General features: G+C 45.2%; 1 protein-coding gene across 14 annotated transcripts in view; it reads right to left on the reverse strand.

Moving 5' to 3' along the window:
• AAK1 (AP2 associated kinase 1) overlaps positions 1-23,023 on the reverse strand; it is a 112,801-nt gene that overhangs the window by 32,355 nt on the left and 57,423 nt on the right. For 10 of the 14 annotated variants that reach the window (XM_061593242.1, XM_061593243.1, XM_061593239.1 and 7 more), the window contains exons 9-17: positions 22,243-22,346; positions 21,484-21,563; positions 15,224-15,378; positions 13,754-14,043; positions 12,201-12,440; positions 8,595-8,818; positions 6,644-6,801; positions 5,354-5,470; positions 3,113-3,202 (exon numbers count right to left, since the gene is read on the reverse strand). In XM_061593242.1, the coding sequence (XP_061449226.1) occupies positions 3,113-3,202; positions 5,354-5,470; positions 6,644-6,801; positions 8,595-8,818; positions 12,201-12,440; positions 13,754-14,043; positions 15,224-15,378; positions 21,484-21,563; positions 22,243-22,346 (1,458 nt within the window). The remainder of the gene's footprint in view (positions 1-3,112; positions 3,203-5,353; positions 5,471-6,643; positions 6,802-8,594; positions 8,819-12,200; positions 12,441-13,753; positions 14,044-15,223; positions 15,379-21,483; positions 21,564-22,242; positions 22,347-23,023) is intronic. The other 4 variants (XM_061593244.1, XM_061593241.1, XM_061593250.1 and 1 more) reach the window with 1 other exon arrangement.

Genomic DNA, 23,023 nt, shown 5'->3' on the forward strand with positions numbered 1-23,023 from the left:
TAAAAGCAGCAGAGGGCTTCTCCTCCTGCTGAGAACAGGGGCTTCCTCTTTCACACTGGGAGGGGAGGGCAAGGCAAAAGGAGCAAGTTATTGCAAGCCTTTCTAATCGCCATCCGCTTACAGGGCCTGCTGCTCCTTCTCCAGCATTGCAAAGCAGGTGGAGGGTGGATCTGAGTGTACCTGTGCCCTTGCACAAGCTTTCACTGGGCACGGTTGAGCCAGGAGAAGTAGTTTCAGCAAGCAACCTTTGAGATAAAAACATTTATTTTTGTCACATGTACTTCTGTTTTAAAACCACCCCATTCTGTCAGCATGTCCTGGCGAAAAATCCAAAAATAAACGAACAGGCAAACATTACAGCAAGGATCCTTAATTAGGGTGGAAAAAAGAAACTCGGCCAAAATGCAATTCAACCATCATTAAGCATCACTTGGAATAATCAAGATGCACCCAAAGGGAGCCAAAACTTGAACAGGCAAAAAATCACACTCTTTTCAAACATATTACTCACTCTTCGACCATGGAAGGAAAGAAAGGGGCAGCTATTTCAATAAAGCACACAGTAGCAGAGTCCTTTTCCTTGGACATCAGCTGGGGAAGAAAAACTCTCTAGTAAGAATCCTGTCACAGAGCACGTTCAGAATTGGCGGGCTAGTGGCAGCCTTTGCCAACCTGGTGCCCTCCAGATACTTTGGACTACAACTCCCAACAATCCCAACCAGTGCGGCCCAAAACATCTGGAGGGCACCAAGCTGGCGAAGGCTGGCTAATGGCCAAGGCGTATTCCGTGGGATATTTCAAGGCCACTGCAGCTTCCACGTTATTTAACCTTCCAAGGGGACGGGCCGTAGCTCAGGGGCAGAGCATCTGCCTGGCATGCAGAAGGTCTCAGGTTCAATCCCCAGAAGCATCTCCAGGTAAGGCTGGGAATGTCCCTTGCCTGAAACCCTGGAGAGCTGCTGCCAGTCAGTGTAGACAATACTGAGCTAGATGGACCAATGGTCTGACTTGGGATAAGCACCTTCCTGCATCCCTGTGTCCCTCAGGTTCAGCTTCAACCATTCTTCTAAGATGGAATTGATTTGTTCTGGAGAGCTCACTGCGAGGAAGGGCAGCTGAAACTGTACAAGGGGTATATAAAAGATAAAGGTAAAGGTGTCCCCGCACTTGTAGTGTGAGTCGTTTCCGACTCTTAGAGTTACGTCTTGCAACGTTTACTAGGGTGGGATTGCCAGTTCCTTCCCCGGCATATGCCGAGTACTCATTTTACCGACCACGGATGGATGGAAGGCTGAGTGGACCTCGACCCCTTTTACCGGAGATTCGACTTCTTCCGTTGGAATCCAACTCCGGCCGTGAGCAGAGCTTCGGCTGCGTTACCGCCGCTTACCACTCTGCACCACAGAGGGCCTTGAGGGGTATATAAAACAACCAGGAACAAGACAGTATATATTTTATGCTTTTAAAGAAATTGTGCCCAGAAATGCAAACACTGTCCAAAGAATAAAAGAATTTGGTGTTCCAGAAACATACATGATGTTTCTTTTGATTTGCAGAATTTATTTTTGTTTTACTAGCCTAGGAGAAGGGCAAACTAGTTATGATGAGGGGCTGGAACACACATCTTGCTCATCCACCCATGTGGCTACTGAGAGACATGTCCTCCCTACCCTTACGGGCTATGAACTTGCTCTGGGAGGGCAGCGGGAAGAAGGGATGAAAAGAGACTTTCTGGAAACGGAATTTTGCATGCAACTGCCACTGGTCTCCTCCTCCTCCTCCTCCCCCCCCGCATTTATTTATGAATTAACAGGCCCAAGAAAGAAAAGGGTGCAGTTCTGCCGTGCTTTCATTTCAGCATATGAGGAGCCTTCCTACCACAGCAGTCACAGACAGAGAGAAGAAGCCCCTTGGATGGAACACTGCTGTGGGTTTCCCAGTCAATAGTCAAGCCATGCTGGGCAGGACAGACCAGCGAATGTCTCGTGATCAGGAGGGCTCTGCTAGTCTTGCAGCAGTTCCACTTCCACTAACAGCTGCACTGCTTGTGTAGTGAACAAAGCACTAAAAATCAGGGAACACTGAAAAGTGCAATTCACTGGAAACATTTCCTGTGAGAAACCACTGACATGAAGGAGAAGCAGAACACAGCCTTCCATGGGATTCATGGCTTTAGAAAAGTTCAGCCAGTGCATTTGGATTTCTCCATTATTCCCCTCCTGCAACATACTCTTGATAATGTCTAAACAATGAGATCCGCACTCACAGAACCAAGACGCCTTGCAGGGCTAATAATTTGTCAGTAACCTAAGAGATGGCCTCCACCACATGTCACTGGGCTCTTTTAAGGCTGACTGGAAATGCCTGGAGCTCCATCCACCTGTGTCCTAAGTGAGGTCTGCAAGAGGACTGCTCAGAGGAGCCGCCTTTGTAGCTGCTCACATCCAGGTATGTCCAGGAAGCACAGCAAGAGCTTTTTGTTTGAACTGGCTTTTGAGTGCTAGGGACAGGGTAAGATGGCGTTGAATCATTGCACAGAGGGATTTTCAGATTAACATATTATCATCTGCCCCAAGACTACGAAATGCAGTGGGCAATAAGCAGAACAAGAATTAATCCATGGTGTGCATTTTTTAGCAGGCCAGAATCAGCCTTTTAAAATTCAGAAAGGCCTATGCCTAGAACTATGGGTCAAAGCTAGGAAAGAAAAAAAGATTTAAGACTCCTTAGGACCATTATGAAAATATTTAGACACCAAGCTAAATAAACAGAAGTCTGGGCAAGTCCACATAGGAGTGGACAATCATGTCTGTGAAAGGCAGGGCTTTCAGAACTACAATCAGCACTTTTGAACTGCTGCACGTTTGACAGTGAAATTCAGGGTGAATTCCCTCAACCCACTTTGAGGCAAATAAATGATTCTCAGTCACACTAGCCGTTTCTAGCCGTTTGAGTGGTTCAACACCTTTTGAATTCACGTAGGGTCATTAGGGAGAGGGGTATACATGGCCAGCCCAACTGCACAAGCAGCCCAAGTGATCACTTCAGGCGGCAACACTTAATGGGTGTGATCCTTTGCCACATTTAACATGTTTATGCAAGTCAGAGTTACCTGGTGTATCTGATAGTGGAAGAGCAATGAAAGGGTCAGGAACAGCCAGAAGCGGAGAGCTAGAGTCCAGGATATCTTTTGCTTTTTCAGCTGGATAAGCAGTAAGAGACAAGTTAGAAAAGGGAGGGAGAGGGAGAGGGAGAGAGAGAGAGAGAGAGAAAGCACACCAAGATGCTAAACAGACCAAAAATGCATTGAAAAGTAGTGTCTGGGGCTACTACTGTTACTCTCTTTCCACCACCACCACCCATGGCACCCTCCACCATGCTGCAGCTATTTTTGTTTCAGAGACCCAAGAAAGAGAATTACTGCTGAGATGGTTCAAGGTCAGAGTAGACCATCAACAGAATCAAAGCAATAACTCTTCTTCCAAGGGAATCAGGTCTTTCCGCCTTCTCCAAATCCAACATTTTGCATTATGAGGATTAATTCAAGATTCACAGAATCTGTTAGCCTTGGGAAAACAAGGTTAACTAAATTTTGTCAAGAGTGTCACAAATGAGTACAGTTCCTAAGTCAAGATGCAAAGCTACACTATATTATTATTACAATCAAATTTATACCACTATTCACAAAATGGTTTTTAAACAATACAAATAGCATCCAATAAAAAAGGCAAAATTAAATCAATAAAACCCTCAACAAATAAGAGCAAAAGCAAGCAGCACCAGGAATCAAAGGCCCTCCAAAAAAAGACTGGACTTTTCCAAAAAGATAGCAAGCTTGAGGCTGAATGAACTTCTCTTGGGGAAAGAGTGTGCAATGAGGCTGCTGCACAGAAGTCCCTGCTAACTGAGGAACCCTAAAGCTAATCAGGAATCCCAAGCAGGGTTTCTTCAGATCTTAAAAGTGAGATGTTCCTTGAGATAATCAGGACTCAGTTTATGGCTCAAAATGTCAAAACCAGCACTCTGACTTGCCCCATAAGCAAATGGCAAGCCAGTGCAACTGCTTCAAGACAGGTGAGAGGAAAAGGCCAGCCCATAGCTGTCAGCAGGTGGGCCTTTGTGTTCTGGAGTAAGTGAAGTGTCCAAACCCTTTTCAAAGACAGCCCCGTAAAGATAACATTACAGCAGTTCAACCTTGCCCAACATGGTGGCTTCTAGAAAGTTTGGGCTCCCAACTTCCATCAGCCCCAGCCAGCATGGCCAATGGTCAGGGATGATGGGAATTATAGTCCAATAACATCTGGAGGGCAGTAGGCTGGGGAAGGCTTGAACAGCATACTCTGGAAGTTACTCAAGCATTTACGTCTTGTGGCATCCCCTCCAAAGCTGATAAAAATATCATTCTGGGCCCCAGCTACTGCCTAATCATATTTAGCATTTAGAAGGAGGGAAAGAAAGGGGGGGACACCTTATGGCTAGTTGCTGACTATTCTTAACGCCCTGCACTCTTCCAAAGTGACCTCTGCATATAACAGAGGCCTCTAGCAGCTCTAGAAATTGGCCAGACTCAATAAAAACCTGGTCAAACATCATGAAATTAGGCAGGGCTAGATCTAGGCTAGTCAGTTTCTCTGAGCCTACAGAAGGCATCCAAATTTTAGAAAGAAGCTCCCAAACTATCCAGATGGCATCAGGTAGGGCCCTTCAAAGTTCCCACTTTTTCTATATATTGGATAACTTTGTTCACATTCAGAAGCAGATGTAGCCCATACCCAGCTGCCTCCCTCTTTGCATAGCTTACTTCTACATTTTAGAGAGATGTGTCTCTCATCCTTCAGGGGTGGGGTATGAGGAAGTGTTTCTGGATCTGGACACCAGGATTGTGAACTGAGGACCTCAAGGCATGAAGCCGAGGCCTGGCCTAGCGAACTACCTGGGACCACAGAGTCCTCTTCAGGTCAGGATGGACTGGGGCGTGTAACGTCAGCCCCTGTGATTGGCAGTCAGCTGTCCAATTAGTATACATACCAGGCACCTGACATCCTGCTTAGTTCACACAGCAGTAGCTCCTGTCTGAAACGTCCTGACTGGAGACACTGGTGTGGCCCAAACACAACTGACCAGCTTGCAGCTGAAACCCTTTGCTCCATATCCTCAACTTGGCACACTTCCTTTCACCCGCTCGCCTCCTGCCTTCCATTTCCCCTGGTGGCGACTGACGCACACCCACAACTGTTGGTTTCACCTGAGAAAAGATTCAGCCTGACAAAAACGGGCCAATCCCATTGGAAAGACCTCCTGCACTGCATTGGTGGGGGCTGCGTGGGACCCAGAGCATCCCATCCAGGCATACCTGACACAGGTGCAAGAGAAGATGAACCAAATGCATCTGCTTGTGTTGTGGAAGGTGCTGGCTGAAAACCCGGGATCAGGTCCTCTGTTGAGTTGCTGGGCTTTTCTGGAGGTTTACCTGAAATCCCAAGCGCCTGGTTAATAAGTGCTATTTCGCATTGCATAAGTTTCTAGCCTATTTTGCAAAGATTTCCATTCCCGTAGAAATTACTATTGTCTGTAGTTGTTGCAAACCAGAGTTACAGACATTTGACTAGTAATAATGTTTTTAGGACCACCACAGAAGCCAAGAAGAAATGCCACACGTTGCACCTTCACTCTTAGTCACATCAGTAGGATTGCTCCCGATGCTGATTTTTTAAAAAGTGGTGTAGGAAAGGGGCTAAAATAAATTTGTAATTGTATCATAAACTGTTTTCATGCTGTTCTCTGATTCAAGCTGCTTTGAGGTTAATAGAAACCGGTGCCAGTGACTTTGTAAAGAGTTTAGGCTGCAATCCTAAAAACACACGTACCAAGGAACAATCCACACTGAAATTTACTTCACTGTAAATTTCACTGTTTGCACTTTTAGAAAAACAAAGAGAATGTATAACCAGGACACCCAGAAATGCAACACATGCACTGACAGATCATGTATCCTTGACAGTTGTCATGCCAGATGCTTTTGACGAAGCATAGAAATGCCATCTGGTAGCACAGGATCACGGCAACTGGCAGCTGACTCCCACACTAGCACACATTTGCTAATCGTCTCTAGGGAGTATGCATAGCCAGTTCAGGGGAAGTCAACCAACAGTGATCACATACTGTCACAGTTGTTTCCAGCCCAGCAGAACCTCAGAAGCCTACTGCTCTCACACCTGGAAGGCAAATCTGGAAGCAAACAGAACAACCAACAAGGTGATTTTTGTTGGGCCAGATGAGCCTTGCATTGTGAAGTCTATCAAAGGCAGTGGGGGGGGAGTGGAACCCCTGTCTAACTGATCATGACAATTCCAATAGTCTTGAGTTGGCCACTGGAGAAAACCAACAGAGCCTTAAACAAGTCAGCTTCTGAAGTTCTTCTGAAATAGTCTACAGCAGGGGTGGAGAACCTTTTTGGCCCAATGGGCTTTATCATTATCTCCCCCTATCCTAGTGGGACAATTCTGACAAGTGGGCCTCCTGGAAGGCCAAGAATGGGGCCCATGGACTGGAGTTTCCCCATCCCTGACCTAGAGTTTTCTTGAAAGTCTTTCGTCTCCAACAACCTAACCTGGCACACTTTCCACTTTGATTGCACACTAACCATCACTTAGTTTTGCAAAATCCTTGTTCAGCAGCTCCTCTGCTGTGAGCTTGGAAAAGTTGTCATCATCAAAAGGATTCCAGGTGGAGACATCTGGCGGATTGTAGACATTTTGCTGTGAGGTCCTGGGGGACCCAGAGGGTGTAGTGGTGGCAGACCTGGAGAAAGATGCCCCAAGAAGTGAACAAATTAGAAAGCTGATTCAGCTGGTTGTTTTCAAAGTATCTCTACTTCCAAAGTAATTGCAAGGTCTACAGATGCTGCTGAAGATGTGAATGGTCGACCTCTGAAGCCTCATCCAGCTCTATGAGCCTGAAAATTGTCCATGCAGATGCACACTTGAAACTGGAAACCCAGCAATGGCAGTGGCGTTTTCAGACAACGCATTGCTGATGTTGAACGCCAATATGATCTGGGCTTAACCTCCAACTACACCTCAATTGACGAAGCACTCCAGCCTAATAAACCTGCAAACTACCTTTTTGTGCTCTTGGTTCAAAAACATTGCAGAGCTTTCACAAGGGCACATTTTAATGTTCTCCCTTCAGCAGTTATGGAGGGGAGATATCAAAAAAACTCCTTACCATGACTGTACGTGCCCTTCTGACTCTGGAGAGGTGGAAACAGTGGCCCATGTTCTCCTGTAGTGTTCATTCTATCGTGATTTACATAGAACTCTAATTGAACCTCTCCTACTGAAATCCCCAGGACGATCAGAGGCATTTTATGGTTCTTTACTCCTTTCTGACCAAAATACATTTATTACTTTTAGTGCTGCCAAGTTTTGCGCTGCAGTGAGTAAAATCACCAGGAACTGACCCTAGCCATCCAGTAACCTTTTTTTCCTCTTTTCCCTCTTGGAATTTCATAATCTTATGTTTTAATAATCATATAATTTCATGTTTTAACAATTTTATCTTGTATTTTCTTACCCCATTTTATTGCATTTCATTCAGTAAGGGCAGTTCGGCAATGGAACCGACTGCCTAGGGAGGTGGTGGGATCCCCTTCGCTGGATGTCTTCAAGCAGAGGCTGGACAGCTATCTGCAGGAGATGCTCTAGCTGTGGATTTCCTACTGTGAGCAGGGGGTTGGACTCGATGGCCTACAAGGCCCCTTCCAACTCTAGGATTCTGATTCTTTTGTATATTAGGATAATCTCCTCTTATGAGAGTTTTACGTCTCTATTTTATGCTGGTGACTGATCGTAACCATAAAGATTTGATTTGGCCCCCAGGATAGCTCCACACCTCAAAGGCCCACACCACCACCACCACCACCACCAGCAGCAGCAGCAGTTTAATGTATTAAACTTTAGCTGCCTTTTCCCCAAGGACAGGCACAGGGAGAGAGTTCTTTAAGCCCCTGCTTCCCCAGCAGAAGCAAAATAATAGTTCCTTTATTCTCTTTGGCTGCTTACTCACATGGGTAAGGCACAAGGGGGGCCCTGGGTGTAGGCAGTTGAGGTGCAACATAAGGAAAGGGCTCTGGTTACTGTCCATGCTCGAGAAGCTTAGTGGCTTGTGTGGGGAGCAAATCTGTGTGAGAAGCCGCTGTGGCTGGCCCTCCAACCCCCTCACATTTCAAAGATGGCCTCTACTAAAACGTGGTGGCCGTAAGTGCTCCTCTTGCAAGTCAAACACTCCCCTGTTCATTCTAACAGTGGCAGCAATAAGAACCTCAGCACATGGAGCAAGAAAGGCAGGCAAAGGCAGCCTCTGACACCCCTGCTCCTGGAGCACCTCAGGGTAGTCCCCCACCTTTCTCCAGCATCAGAAGAATTAAGGGACCAAAACCAAATAAATTGCCGCTACTCCTCAAAAGCCCTCAGAATAAAGCAGGATACACAAGAGAATCAAAATGCACAAAGGGACAAAGCAGAAAAGGGGGTAAATATTTCCCACTCCCACCCCCACTTAACAGGGGGAAGATAAGAGAATCCCACACATACTTGGATTTATTGAGACTGGCCTCAGCTGCTGCTGCCTGCAGAAGCTGTGTTGATTTGCTGGCTGGGACCCCAAACACAGTGCTGTGTGTCACGTCACTCAGGATCCTCCTGTGCCCCGCTCGCTGGGTCTTGGGGGAGGACGGAGGAGTGAGGGAGCCCACCTTCTGCCCCTGGACAGCTGATGGAGGGGTTGCTGGGACCCTTTGCTGTCGTGGAGGCGCTTGCTTTTGGGAAAAGAAATTTGCCATTAAAAACAACCACCACCTTAGGAGTTTAAAGCAGGTCATTTCTTACAAATAGAGGAGAGAAAAATAAAATGTAGATCCCTTTCAGGCAATAATGGTAGCAACATCCAGAAACCTCTTCGCTCACCTTGATCTTCAGCCGTGCCCTAGAAGACTAACACACCAGAAGAGAGACTTCACACTGGTAGCATCGCTAAGCCACTACAGTTCCCACCGCAAACAACAACAACAACAAAATAATTCCAGAAACATAGACTTAAAAGAGCTATGTCAAGGGCCACTTGTATCGACTGTTTTGGAACTACTGCCAAAATGACATAATCACAGTTTTACATGCGAAGCTCTTTACTAGCCTTAGCCAACCTGGTGGACCACAGCTCCCATCAGACCCAGCTAGTATGGCCATATGACGCTGGGACTGATGGGAGCTGTAGTCCACCAGGTTGACATTTATGTACTTTGCCTGAACAAAAATGTTATGTCTGTATCTCCAAAAAGGAAATGCGAAGAGATTACAGTAGAGAGGTTGAAGGGTTAATTTTAGATGTGTGGGAAAGTGCACTCATCATTTCAAGAGTTCAAAGAGTTGTGTTGTTTTCCTTTGACAATGGGGGGTTACCACATCATTCAAGATGTGCTTTACTTTAAAGGGGTGGAGGCAAGTGGGAGGAGGAGTGTGGCTGGAGAAGGAAAGCAAGGGGACAAGGGGCCCAAGAAACCTGGCGCCGGCCCTGAGCCCAAAACCTCTGTAGGACACCAGGTTTGGAGCAGGCTGTCCCAAGCTCTAGAACTAGTTTACCTGAAAGCACATTCCAAGCTTTCTTTCAGGGAGGGCATATTATTGCTTCCAAGCGCAAATGCCTTGGCCGTCGTAAAAGGACCAGAATTCTCTCCCAGCACAGACAAGACTGTGCTGACAGTGTTAGGGTCAGGGCACACACAGCCCCAGGAAATGCTGGACAAACAATCCTCCTCAAAAAGCTAAAAATGAACTGGGAACACCACAACAGGGGCAGATTCCCCGGGCCGCCTTAGCCGCTCTGGCATTACTCCAAACGTGGAAACACCACCTGCCACAGAAATGGTATTTCTCAGGATCTCAACTTCCTTTTTCCGAAAAGCTTCTAAAAGTCCTCATGGTTGAAGAAGTGTTCAAAATGCTCAAGCAGTGGCTACAAGTCAAGAGTGCCGCAGATTCAGATAATACTGGTTGACCTTACAGGGTTGTTGTAAGGATTCTTACTGTTGCTTTATTTGTTTCTATGCTGTCTTTCAATATAAATATTCTTGAGCAGCTCACAGTGTAGATTACTGAGGAAAGGAAAGGAAGGTGCTCTGATACTGTTGAAAAGCAACATATTCTTGGGCAGCAGGAGATATAATCATCACATTTGCGCCCCCTGCTTTTTCTGAGGACCTCAAGGTGATGTATATAGTATTTTCCCTCTCTTCATTCTCACAACTCTGTGAGGTAGGATAGGCCCACAATAGTACAATGGGCCCATGGTTATCTTATCTGACCTTTTCTGGCCTGCTCCTCACCCCACACGGACGTAATAGAGCTTGCACCCCTGAAAGCAGGGAGAATATAACAGTAACCAGATGGGCTGTTTATGCTTTCAAATTAAAAAATCATAGTTCACAGTTTTTTCAGATACCATATATCCACAATAAATATTAGTACATTTAGTCACTCTGGGCTCCTACTGAAAGGGTGGGATATAAATCTAATAAATAAATAAAATAAATAAATAACAGTTTGAGATGATATGGTGAATATATTTGGACAGAAATAACTACCCTTCTCATATACTCTCCCCCCCTCCCCAATTTTGTTAATAATGTGGGGGGGGGGCGGTGGCAGCAGGGACCTCCCAGACCTGCTCTTGAAACCAGATGGTTGCAGATACATTTGGGAATCAAAGGGAAAAGGTGCAGCCAGAGCAGCCTGGTGCAAGTATAGTCTCAGCTAGAATACGTTTCATTTCTTTATATGCTGTGTGTGCTTTCCATAAAAAAAAAAGCCACAACAGTCAAGGAAGCAGCATTTCAGTACAAAAAGAAACAAAGAGGAATGATTACACTTGAATAGTAAGGAAATGCGCATGTGTGTGTGTGTGTGTGTGTGTGTGCGCGCGCGTGTGCGCACATGTGTTTGGCAGGAGAAGGCGGATGTGAAATTTCACTGGCAAGTATCCGCAGCGATGGTAACGGGGTTCCCTGGCAAACTGCCATTCCTTTTATACTGTAGGCAGCTGCTTCACTTGCTACAGGGAAAACCCTGGTTCTCGTTAAGTAAAAAGGACTTATTTAGGATGAATACATATATTATAGTCAACAAATGGAGGATTTGTAATTCTTTGTACCAAGTCTGTTGCAAATGAGAATTGAGAAGTGACCTGCAATTTCTCCTCCAACTTGTCTGCCAGGTGATGGTCCGGAGGAGGGCCAAGAAATTGTCATGCCCCAGGTCAGATCTGGCTCGCAGTTACCCAGTGACTGACCAAGGGTTTGATTCTGGCTCTCCGGCCTGCCCACGGCCCCTCCTGCATCTGGCCTGACCCCTCCCCCTCTGCAGCATCCTTGGTGTTCCAGAAATGGCCCCCCTGCCTCCTTTCCTGATGCTCCCTACTCCCCAACAACACATAAAGCCTGCTCTCAAAACATCCCCCTTCCCCCAGATGTTCTCGACAGAAGGGTAACAGCCAGGAGAAGCGTGTGTGGTGGGAGCCTCCACCGCAGCCCACACACAGCATCGTGAAGTGGTGGCTCCTGCTGGAGCATGCCTTGCACACCCAAGATTGCCAAATGCAACCCCTTTCCATGGGGAAAGGCGGGGGGGGGGAGTTTCAGGAGCGTGTGTGTGTGTGAGAGAGCGAGAGAGGGTGCATGGATGCAAGAGAGCAAGAGCATACAGGCATGCGTGCAAAAGAATTTCATCTCCTTAAGTTAAGATCAGGGTCGTACAGGTGGTCAACTAACTGGCATGCCTCTCTAACCAAGGCTCTGCCTATCCCAGCCTCCGCCCCCATGCCTTCCAGATGTTTTGGACTACAACTCCCATCAGACCCAGCCAGCATGGCCAGGAAAGCACCAGGATGGGTAAGGCTGCTCTATCCACAATGCATCGGTGGTTCTTCAACCAAGCATCCTTCTTGCATGAAAGTCAAGGTAAGGCTACCGTAAGAACTATCACAGTTGAGCAGCACTGTTCTGAGCGTACGTAGCAGGGCCTTTTCAGCCACTGATTCCCACAGTTAACCCTCCCCTCCCCCCACGAAGACGTAAGCATCCGGTTCTTCCTCCGTTCAACATTCTACTCAGAGGCAGAGCATTTCCAGAGGCTCCTCCCAGTCCTTACCGGAGGATCCTGAGCAGCGACTGCCTGGGCCACCACCTTCTGCACCTGCACCTGGGGCTGTGGCTGGCTTGGTTGCTTCTGCTGCCCTGAGGCTGTCTTCTGCTGGATGGGCCCCTGTTGTGCCAGCTGCTGCTGCTGCTGCTGCATATAATTCTGCGCAGGCTGTTGCTGCACTCCTTGCTGCACTGCTGGGAACTGTGGCTTCACTGGTGGCTGAGGTGCCTGGGGCATCACCTGGAGCTACGATACCATAACAAGTATTCAGAGGCCTTCATTATGGTCAGTTAGCTGCACCCTTTTGTATTTCAATGCTTACAACTGAGCAAGAGCCTCTCCCCCAAGTCACCGTCCTTTATCAGCGGTCCAAATACAGAGGCTGCATATTATACAAAGATGTTTCAAGAACACTTTGAAACATTCAGACTGATTATATCTGCACAAGCAGAAGCTCGAATGTGCAGGGATGGGATGGGAGGGTTTTTGTGTCAATACTTTCTATGCCCCACCCCTTGTCTCACACTTCTTCTCATTCTCACACAGTTGGCAAAGACTTCAACAGTGAGCCTTTGCCAAATCCCTTCCCAACAACAGCATACAGCACTTCCTGTCCCCAGGTACAAAGAGCGGAGGTTTTAACAACTTGTGGGCAGTTACAAGAGCGGTGGCCCAGCATGGCCCTCTACCATCTCCCTTAAACCACACCTACCTGCCCCACATCCAGCATCATATGTGACGTGACACGCAGGGAGCTACAGCTGCACAACCGAGTTCCCTCGGGGAACTTGCTTGCGCAGTGGATCCCTGCAGAAAGCAAGTCACCAGCCATCAGCTGATGGGCAGTGATTTCGAGCCTGCTGGATCTGCTGTGGGACCAAGTTCCCCATGGGAAACTCACAGCTGATCTCTGCCAAAAGCAACTTTGACAGCCCTATGTGTTCTGCACTTGGGAAGTACTGCACACAGACCTGGCAAAGGCCCTTGCACCACTGTTCCCAAGGGCCCAGCAACCAACTGGGTGGGCTGTCTCACCCATTTGCCAGAGTTGGCCCGCAGGGGTGGTGATACCTGGCCCAGCGGGTCCCCACGCCCGAGTTACTATTTCCACCAACATTCCATAACACTTCATCAGCTGAGCAAATGACTGGAGAGGATCGATTTATTTTCTTTTTCGCTCAGCCTGCCTACATATCAGCTGAAACCACAGCTCTTACGGCCAACAGCTACAGAAGATGCAAAGCTGCAATATGTGCACTTTGCTCTTGCTTTCCTTTTGCCATGACAATCTGTTTTTGGGGTAAACTGACAAAAATACTGATTTTCTCTGTAAATATACATGTTCTGTCCTTTAATTCACTCCCCCCCCCAACTGCCTCTTTATAACCATAGAAACTGGCTTGAAAGATTTCTGAAAGCTGTCTTTGAAGTCACAAATGGACATCACATCAATCTGTCTTTGTATCCTTGTTCAACCTTTTCCCAGCTCCCAAGCCATAGCTGCCGCCTTAGTTTCCTGAGACATGACTGACATCCAAAAATAACTCCCCCCCCCTCACCTGTTGAACTTGCAGTGGCGGCAGCTGCTGGGGTGCCTGCTGCTGATAAAACACAGCCGGTGGCGGCGGCTGTTGCAGTTGTTTTAAGATCAGCTGGTGCTGCGGGGTGGCCGCCTGGGGCTGAGCTGAAGGGACCAGTGGCTGGGAGGCCGGGGCTGGCTGTGCAGGGGCTGGCTGCTTGGGCGGAGCTTGCGGGAGAGGCGGAGTCGGCTGCGGCAGAGCTTTCGCCTGTGGGACACCGGCAGGAAGGGAGGCCTGACTGCCTGCCAAAGGCGCTGCTGGAGCAGCAACTATAGAGTGAGAAAGGAGGTCAGATCGGGGCTGTTTTCTTTACCCTTTGGGCGTTTCATGCATTATTTTGTTTTTAGATCTTCTGACATACTGAAGAGCTATAAATTAATTTGATAAGGATGCAACAAGGGAATGGAATATAAGGAGGGCAAGGAAGGCAATCAGAGAGGGCAAAAGGAAGAAGGGAAAAGAAAAGCAACTGCCTTGGTTTTTAATAGCTTGCAACTTAATCTTCAAGAGGATTATAATCAATCCAATAAAACACCGACGTACATGGAGAGTTAGCAGTTACTGACTGGGCCAGTGACAGCCGTCTTCTCATGATTATTTTTAGAAAGAAAATGCCCTCTGCAGTCAGAACTTGTGCCTAAAATCTATAAAAATGTACAAACTATAGTGCAGGCCTGTGTACGGAAGACACAACACACACACGGGAAAACTTAACTAGACAGGCCACCCGGAATTCATTTGTTTAATTTTTTTAAAAAATGCTTCATTGTATTTGGGCTCCAAATACATGCTTAGAAAGTGTGTGGGCCTGACGAGATCTCAGAAGCCAGAATGGTGACTGAATAAGATTTCCCACTTGGGGTTGGGGGAGGGGCCCCAGCAGGCCCTTGCCTCTTCCTGCAACTAGCTAAACCATAATAAGTTATGCAAAGAAAGAGCACAAAAACCTGCACAATACATACAGAGCACAAAATCCAGCTTTCCAATATGGGTTGCCTGTGCAGAGTTGTCCAATTTTATTAAGAGAGGGTGTATACAGTCCCGGCTATAGGTCTCTGGAATCACCCCACCCCAACCTCATTGCCCCAAATTCCTGCACAGATGCTCAAAACACGTTCAGCCACTTTGCAAAAACTTACACGTCAGGTCAGTGCCGGTGATCTTTACGAAACCACCCAAAGGAAGGACCAGGCTATCCCAAGTCAGAGCACTCTCAACCCCACGTGGACACCATTTTTATGTACAAGTGGCTAGAACTGTGGTTCTTGAGAAGTTCCATGGGTAAACTTGTACACCTAAATGCCATTGCTGTTTCCTTCTATGTGATCGGTAGAGCACTCAGAAGGAAGAATGCACTTGTATTTAGGCGTGCAAGTTTATTCACACTATTAATGAAAAGTAGGTCTAGCAGTGGCCCACTCTGTGTCCTGCAAAGGGGCTCCCTCTCACCCTGAGGCTGGACATTTGCTTGGACTGTGGGCCTCTTTCTGGGAGTCAGAGCAGGCTGGATGGGCAAGATTCCTGGATTAGGTTGCGTCTGCCCAGCTTTGGGTCTTTGGCGTGGGGTGATGGATGTTTCTGTTGTAGGAATAGGATCTGTCAGCCTGCAAGGAGAATCAAACACACAAAACAAGAGTTTTTAAAAAGACAAGCAAGCTGATCCCTCTCAGGGTATCGACCAGCCATTCTCCATGACCACGTCCTTAGAATATTCCCCACCCTGCAGTTGGCAACCTTTCCCTACAATAGCCAGCCATTTCCCCCCTCTGAAAAGAAAAAAGCATCACACACAGAAAGGGAAGACCACAAAATTCCAAGTTCTGCAAGGCAACCACCGCACAAATTACACAAAGCATGTAATTCTAAACAACTTTACGCATATTTTCCCCTGATTTGCCTAATTGGTTCCAGCTGCAGAACTGGAGGTTTGCAAGCCCTAGAAATTTAAGTGCCGGGCCGCTGATATGCTGTTTAGGCCCGGAGAGCCACCAACCAATACTAGCTGCCTCTTAACCTGGCCTTTGACACCTGAGATGTTTATTCTTAGGACCTACATTATTTCTGTCACATTTGTGATTTTAAGGTGTTTTTAAATAGCTTCTAATGATGTGTTTTAAAGGGTTGTAATGAGGTATTTTAAAGGGTTGTAACCTGCTCTGGGACTTTAGGGTGAAAGGCGGGTAATAAATTAAGATGATGATGAGACAACAAGAGAACAAGAAGTACTAAGGCAGGGGAGACTCAGGTGACAGGAGAGGCACACACAAGAGGAAGCTAGGTTAGCTCAGGAAATATTTTGCAAAAGAAGCAGGTGGGAGAAGGGCCGGGGAGTGGAGGGCAGAGAGGGGAGGAAGCAACTTGATGGGTGGGTGGGGGGGGAGAGAGAGAGAGAGATGGAGGTGGGGGAGTCATTATTTCGTGTCAATGCAGCAGCATGACAGAAGACATGGAAACCAGCGTGGGATGAAGAGCCAGAACTAGGAGTATCGCAAGTAACTCAGCAAGTTGTCATACAATTTTGCCCACTCAGCAGACAGCCCAGGCATGTTGCCACTAATAAGAACCGAGTCAACAAGGCGGAAGGTGCTGGAGCAACATATCAGATCATTCCAGCCCTAAGACAGAACTCTGAAAGCAGACATGCTTGCAAAATTCATCTGACACATCTCATAAAGCCTCTTCTGTTGCAGAGTCACCGTCCCTGCCCCACCCCCTCCCCACCGCTCATGATCAAATAAAGAACAGCTGGAACATGTTTAAATCGCTTAATGCATTCAAATGTTGGAGACAATACACTATTTAAACCTGCCCTTTTAACAGATTTACAGAAAAGCAGACAAAGGCATAAGGAGCTCGCCCGGCAACAGCTGGCAGCCTCAAGTCCCACTCTTTGTGCCGGGGTCATAAAAAGAACTCTTGACCAACTTTGGGCACTTAGCTCTAAATCGCTTTGCTTCCATTCCAGTGATTCCCCCATTAACTGAGGGAGCATCTTTCGCCCAACACTTAAGCAGCCTACCCCTTCCAGGACCCTCGTCCCCAATAAAGATGATGCCAACACCAGGAGGAGGAGCGGATGCGCAACAGAAACAAAACAAAAGGCAACGATTCAGATGCTTCAGGTACGCAAGACAAGCAACACAGCAGAGGGAAAGAGGCAACACCTGGACCTCTCAGTGTGCAGATAAAACAGGGGCCGAAAGAACCAGGAGGCTAAGTGTCGTAGGTCAAGGAGAGCTTTGACAGCCTGGGAAATGACTGAGCAGACAGGAGGGCCTAGATCAGACAAAGCAGGCAGGAGAAAGACGAGTGCTTTAATTAGGGGGAAGGAGAGGAGAGAGAGGGGGGAGAAAGAAAACTTTAAATGGATTATAAGAGTTCCCAAAACAATGACAAGATGTAGCCTCCCTGGCAGACTGTGAGAATACTATGGACATAATTGCCTTCAGCAAAGCTTTTGACAAAGTGCCCCATGATATTCTGATTAGCAAGCTAGCTCAACGTGGGCTGGATGGAACTATCAGGTGGATCTACAGTGGCTACAGAATTGTACTCAAAGAGTGCTTATCAATGGCTCCTTCTCAAACTGGGGGGAGGTAACAAGTGGGGTACCGCAGGGCTCGGTCCTGGGCCCAGGGCTCTTCAACATTTTTATTAATGACTCTGATGAGGAGGTGCAGCGAATGCTGATTGAATTCCAGATGATAGAAAATTGGGAAGGATAGCTAATACCCTGGAGGACAGAAACAGAATGCAAAGTGATCTTACAGGCTGGAACATTGGGCTGAAAACAACAGAATGAAATGTAACAGGGATAAGTGCAAAGTTCTACACTTAGGAAAAAGAAACCAAATGCAGTTATAAGATGGAGGATACTTGGCTCAGCAATACAACATGTGAGAAGGATCTTGGGATTGTCGATCACAACCTGAGTATGAGGCAACAGTGTGATGTGGCTGCAAAAAAGGCAAATGCTATTTTAGGCTGCATTAACAGAAGTACAGTTTCCAAAGTATTAGTTCCCCTCTATTCAGCAATGGTTAGGTCTCACCACACTTTGGACACCACACTTTAAGAAGGATGCAGACAAACTGGAACAGGTTCAGAGGAGGGCAACAAGAATGATCAGAGGACTGGAAACAAAGCCTTGTGAGGAGAGACTGAAAAAACGGCATGTTTAGCCTTGACCTGGGGAGGTGGTGGGCTCTCCAACACTGGAGGCATTCAAGAGGCAGCTGGACAGCCATTTGTCGGGGATGTTTTAATTTGGATTCTGCATTGAGCAGGGGGTTGGACTCGATGGCCTTATAGGTCCCTTCCAACTCTGTGATGGTATGATTGCCTGTCCACAGGAGGTAGAGCTGAAAAACTGGACAGCAGTGGTGGTGGAGGAAATCACCCAAATTCCACTTCACATATGGATTTTTTTTTAAGTTACTTATTTTTAAGTAGTTAAAAAGCGTTATATACAGATAGATGAATGTAAATTATTACACAGGTTTAAGTATGTTTATATATGTGGAAGTATGTGCTTTGTTTTGTCAGTAATTAGTAAGGGATATCTGGTTCTAAACTACATTATCAAGCATTTTTTCTTCTTTACTTCTGATTCAATTTGCCAGCTTAGTCATAATCAATTAACCAAAAAGGATAATTGATTGTATGATTATCAGTGGAATAGACAGTACCTTCTGCTATTTTGTGTTGCATATTCTTGCAGCAATTAATATGCAAAAAATTATTTCCTAGTAATTAACTATTATGCCCCTTTGCGTAGGTCAAAAAGACGAACATATCATAGAACAACACCATCTCAACCCTATAATTTTCTTAAGAACCATATTTTTTTTCACACACACGCATATAAAAATTACAACTGCCATACAAGTTCATCACCCTCTTCTGTTTGACTTTTCCAACATTAAGAGCAGCATGTTCCAGTTATCAGCATGCTTCTGAAAACCAGTTGCCGGAAGCCTCTGGAGGGGAGAGTGTTCTTGCACTCGGGTCCTGCTTGAGGGCTTCCCCCAGGCACCTGGTTGGCCACTGTGAGAACAGGATGCTGGACTAGATGCGCCACTGGCCTGATCCAGCAGGCTCTTCTTATGTTCTTATCCTGCTTACCCTGACATCATCTGCCCTGGCCCAATCCAGGACATGGGCTAGGCACTTTGGCTCACATTAACAGAACATTTAAACATCTATACATTCATTTCAGTTTACACATATAGATCAATGTATGCCATCCAAATGCCCAAATATGCATCCAGACAAAGTTGGTGTTTATAGAAAGGATGCTCGAATGTAGCAATGGCGTTGTGGTCATCAAGCTATTGCATAATAGTTGCCAGGTATTTTTCCTTCCAGGTTCAAAGTATGTCTCTTAGCGACCATTAGGGCACATAATGTCCATTCTTGTTGCCCTGCTGTTAAAGCCCAGATAACAGGAACATAATTTAAAAGTCCACAGGCATCTGGAAAAGGAAAATATGACTGGACGTGTCTATATCATATGCCTTTACGAGGCATTTTCAGCATTGCACCTCCAGCATCTATCTGAATTAAATAATGCCTTCCTATAAAGACATTGTGGGGTTCAAGAAACCTGGAACACCAGTATTTGCAGAATCCATCTCAATTTTAAATCTACAGAAACATTTTGTATAGACTAAAGTAATTTTCCATTGTTTAGGTTGTATAGCATATTCTAACTTCCTGTTCCATTCTTCCCTAAGTTCTTGAGTTTCCTCTTTAAGTGCTACCAATAAATATTTATAAACAACATTTACAGGTTTGGTTTTCTGTACAGATCCATTTATTCCTTCCAATAATTTAGGGGAAGCTGAGGAACTCAGAGTAGACAGGCAACAGATGGACATCCCAGCCTTGACCCTTTTGATATCTGGAAGCTTTGATTATCCACCAGAATTTTCACTTTTGCTGAAGGATATATATGGCTTTAATCCAAGGAAATAACTCATGTCCAAAAGTGAATTATCTTTAAAGTTTCAAATAAAAATTGCCACTCTGCATCAAAGTTTTTTTTTCATCTGAACACCTTACTAGTGGCTTCCCATTTAATCTTTTTTATTTTTTATTTATAAACATATTTGTATATCACTGCCATTTAAAAAAAAATCAAAGTGGTTTACTATAAGTAAACAATGTACAGTAAAAAAAACATTAAAATACAGTAAAAACAAAGGTCAACCACATAACTATTATATTTGCAACTTTTCTTATGCTCTCTTTCGGCTGGTGTTGTCTCAAAAAGCCTATTAACACCGTAACTGAGATATACATATTTTAGGATCCACTCTAATTGTGATTGCAATTTGGTTTTAAACTGTTTTTAATGTTGTATTTTACATTGTTGTGACCCACCCTAGGACCTTCTGGTGAAGGGTGGGTGATATCATCAACAACAATGCAGAAAATTCTTAAAGCACCAAAATTAATGCTACTTTCACCCTCTGAGTCAGGGTGAGGTAGTGGAGGGATATAGTATTTAAGGACTTTATTTGATTCATGTAGTTGCTGCCAGACCTAAATTAATTAATTAATCAATTTTATATACTGCCCCATAGCCAAAGTTCTCTGGTCGGTTTACAAAAATTAATAACATTGAACATTAAAAATAATATACAATTTTAAAAACCATACCAAGTTTAAAACCATGAAGCATAGATAAATAAACCAGGTAAAAGACCTGGGGTCAGAGCTCAGCACACGCTGTTAGAATGCCTGGTAGAAAAGGAACCAATGACAGAGGAAGAGCAACAGGATTCTTACCACAGGTCTCTGGTACAGTAAACCTTGGGAAATTGCCATTATGGGAAAGTTTATAAAGCATCAAATCCACATCATTAATGGACAAGGAAAACAGGATGTCTTTTTTTGCACAACTGAGTGGATTTACTTTTATGTTAGCTCAGATGTGATGCCACTACAGTTGTCAGGCCATTTCTTTGGTCTGGAGTTTTATCTATTTAACAGTGTTGCTGTTTTTTTTCTTTTTAATTCTTTTATTTCTGTATTTTTTAATGAAAAAAGCTTATTTGATCTAGGTGATAGTACCTTCTTAAGAACTGTGCTAAAAAAGATGTAAAACATAAACAGATGAAAAAAGGTTAATCATTATTTAATTGCAGGATGATATATGCCCAGTTCTTCTGTTTACACTGATCTGAGTATATTAATTTATGAATATCTTTAAATAGATGGAATATGTAAATGTTGGGGGGGTTGCATCTATATTTCTATACTGTATCTTTTTTCATCTACCTTTCGTTGTTTGTAAAGTCGGTTACGACTTACGGTGACCCTATGAATCAGCAACCTCCAATAGCATCCGTTATAAACCAGCCTGTTCAGATCTTGTAAGTTCAGGTCTGAGGCTCCCTATCTATCTTTTACTAATTTTCAAACTTAGAAAAGAATAAAAATATTTCAGAATGAGATAGGTGTACATAAACTCAGGTGGGGTCTTTTACCTGTTTACCACTACTACCATATTTGTTTCATTCCAAGATTCTAGAAGATTCCCTGCAGTCAAAATATCATTAATCATTCTGACAGCTGAGCTACTAATTAAGAGATCGAGAAGAATTTCACTCAATGCACAGTTTTAAAGAGGCTTAATTCGCACTCTCCAGACTACCATTTTTCAGTCTTTTGCCATTGCCTGTGAAACAGACAGATACTCTTACCTGGCTTTTGGCTGGCTCTTCTTAGCTGCAGCTTCGCTAGCTTTCACTGGCTCTGGGAGTTTGGCAGGGATCGGAGAGTTCTGCAGATTGAAACAGAGAGCAAACAGTTATGGGGGGCTGTCAAGGCAGTGGACAGCAAGACCAAGCCAAATGTGGAAAACAAAATTCATTATGACACTTAATAAACACTTGGGATAGAAGAAGAGAAACAGCAGAGGACTTTTCAATTTAGCAATCCCAAGCAAGACAGAATTATTAAAAACACACCAAAAAATGTCTATTTATATAATTATAGTCAGTCAAGTGTTTATTACAATCAACCACACTTATTTATAGGCTATGAAGGGTGGGAAGGGCTTCCCTTCCAAGGCAGGTCACAATATATTAACACATAAAATACTAAAACCATAAATTCATAATATTAAACACAAAACATCTAAAAATATAATATCAGCAGCTACGTGGCTCTAAAAAACCTCTATACCACTACTACCACAAACACCACATTATTTGAAGAAAAATGCAGATTCAGTTCAGTACAAGGGAAAATGTATGCTTCAGCTGTAAAAAAAAGGCCACGCCTCCCCATACGCTACACTAAATTGTTGCGGCTTCCTTCCCTTGTCCCCTTTAGCAATGTTTTGTGTTGTATTGAGATTACTGTTGCTTCATTGCAATCTCCCAGTAAATTATTCCCTGCCCGCCACTGTCCTGGAGGGATTTTACCCCTTCAAGAAAGAAGGATCAGCCATTGCTCACCTGTACATTTTGGACCGTACATTCCCTCTTAGCTAGCTTGAATGCAAAATGGGAGACCTGGTAAATTTCAGGTCTCTTGTCAGGGTCTGGCTCCAGCATGTAACCTAAGAAACAGAACCCCTGTTAGGTCTTGGTGGTGCAGCATATGAGGAAGGAGAGGAACAAGTCTTACCAAGTATCACCTTAAAGCAGCCATGTACATTGTCCTTCAGGGCAGGGATGCTGGACAACTAAGCCCAGCCCACAGGGACTTGCATCGCCCACAAACTCAAGGACACCCCTATTACTTATCAGCCCAGTTCAGACAAAACAGAAAACTATAGTTTAGTGTTACCGAAACAAGCCTTGGTCAGCTTTGGACTTGCATGCTTCTCCCCTCTCCCCCACCCCCAACACAGATGCAGGGAAGAGATTGGAAATGGCCTGGCCCCATGGCTTTAGAGCTTTGGAAGGGGTTCTAAGGTGGCAACTATTTGATATATTTTTGTAAACTCTCCATAAATGGAAAATACCAGGCAGGAGGAGTGGGGGTAGGCAGAGGAGGGAGTATAGTTCCGCATTTTGACAGCTCTAGCTTCCAATCAGAGAATTTCTTTGCTAGGGCTCTCCTTTATTTCCAATCACAATACTTTTGGGAGGAGTGCAGAAAAAGTGACTTTGGTGCAAACTTCCTAACCCCTGCACCTGTCATTTAGGCCAGCCTTCCCCATGTGAAAACTAATAGGAGTTGTAGTCCAAAACATCTGGAAGGCTTTAAACAAACATCTGGCTGCTTTAAACA

This window comes from Rhineura floridana, chromosome 12, assembly GCF_030035675.1.
Source record: "Rhineura floridana isolate rRhiFlo1 chromosome 12, rRhiFlo1.hap2, whole genome shotgun sequence".
NCBI lineage: Eukaryota > Metazoa > Chordata > Lepidosauria > Squamata > Rhineuridae > Rhineura > Rhineura floridana.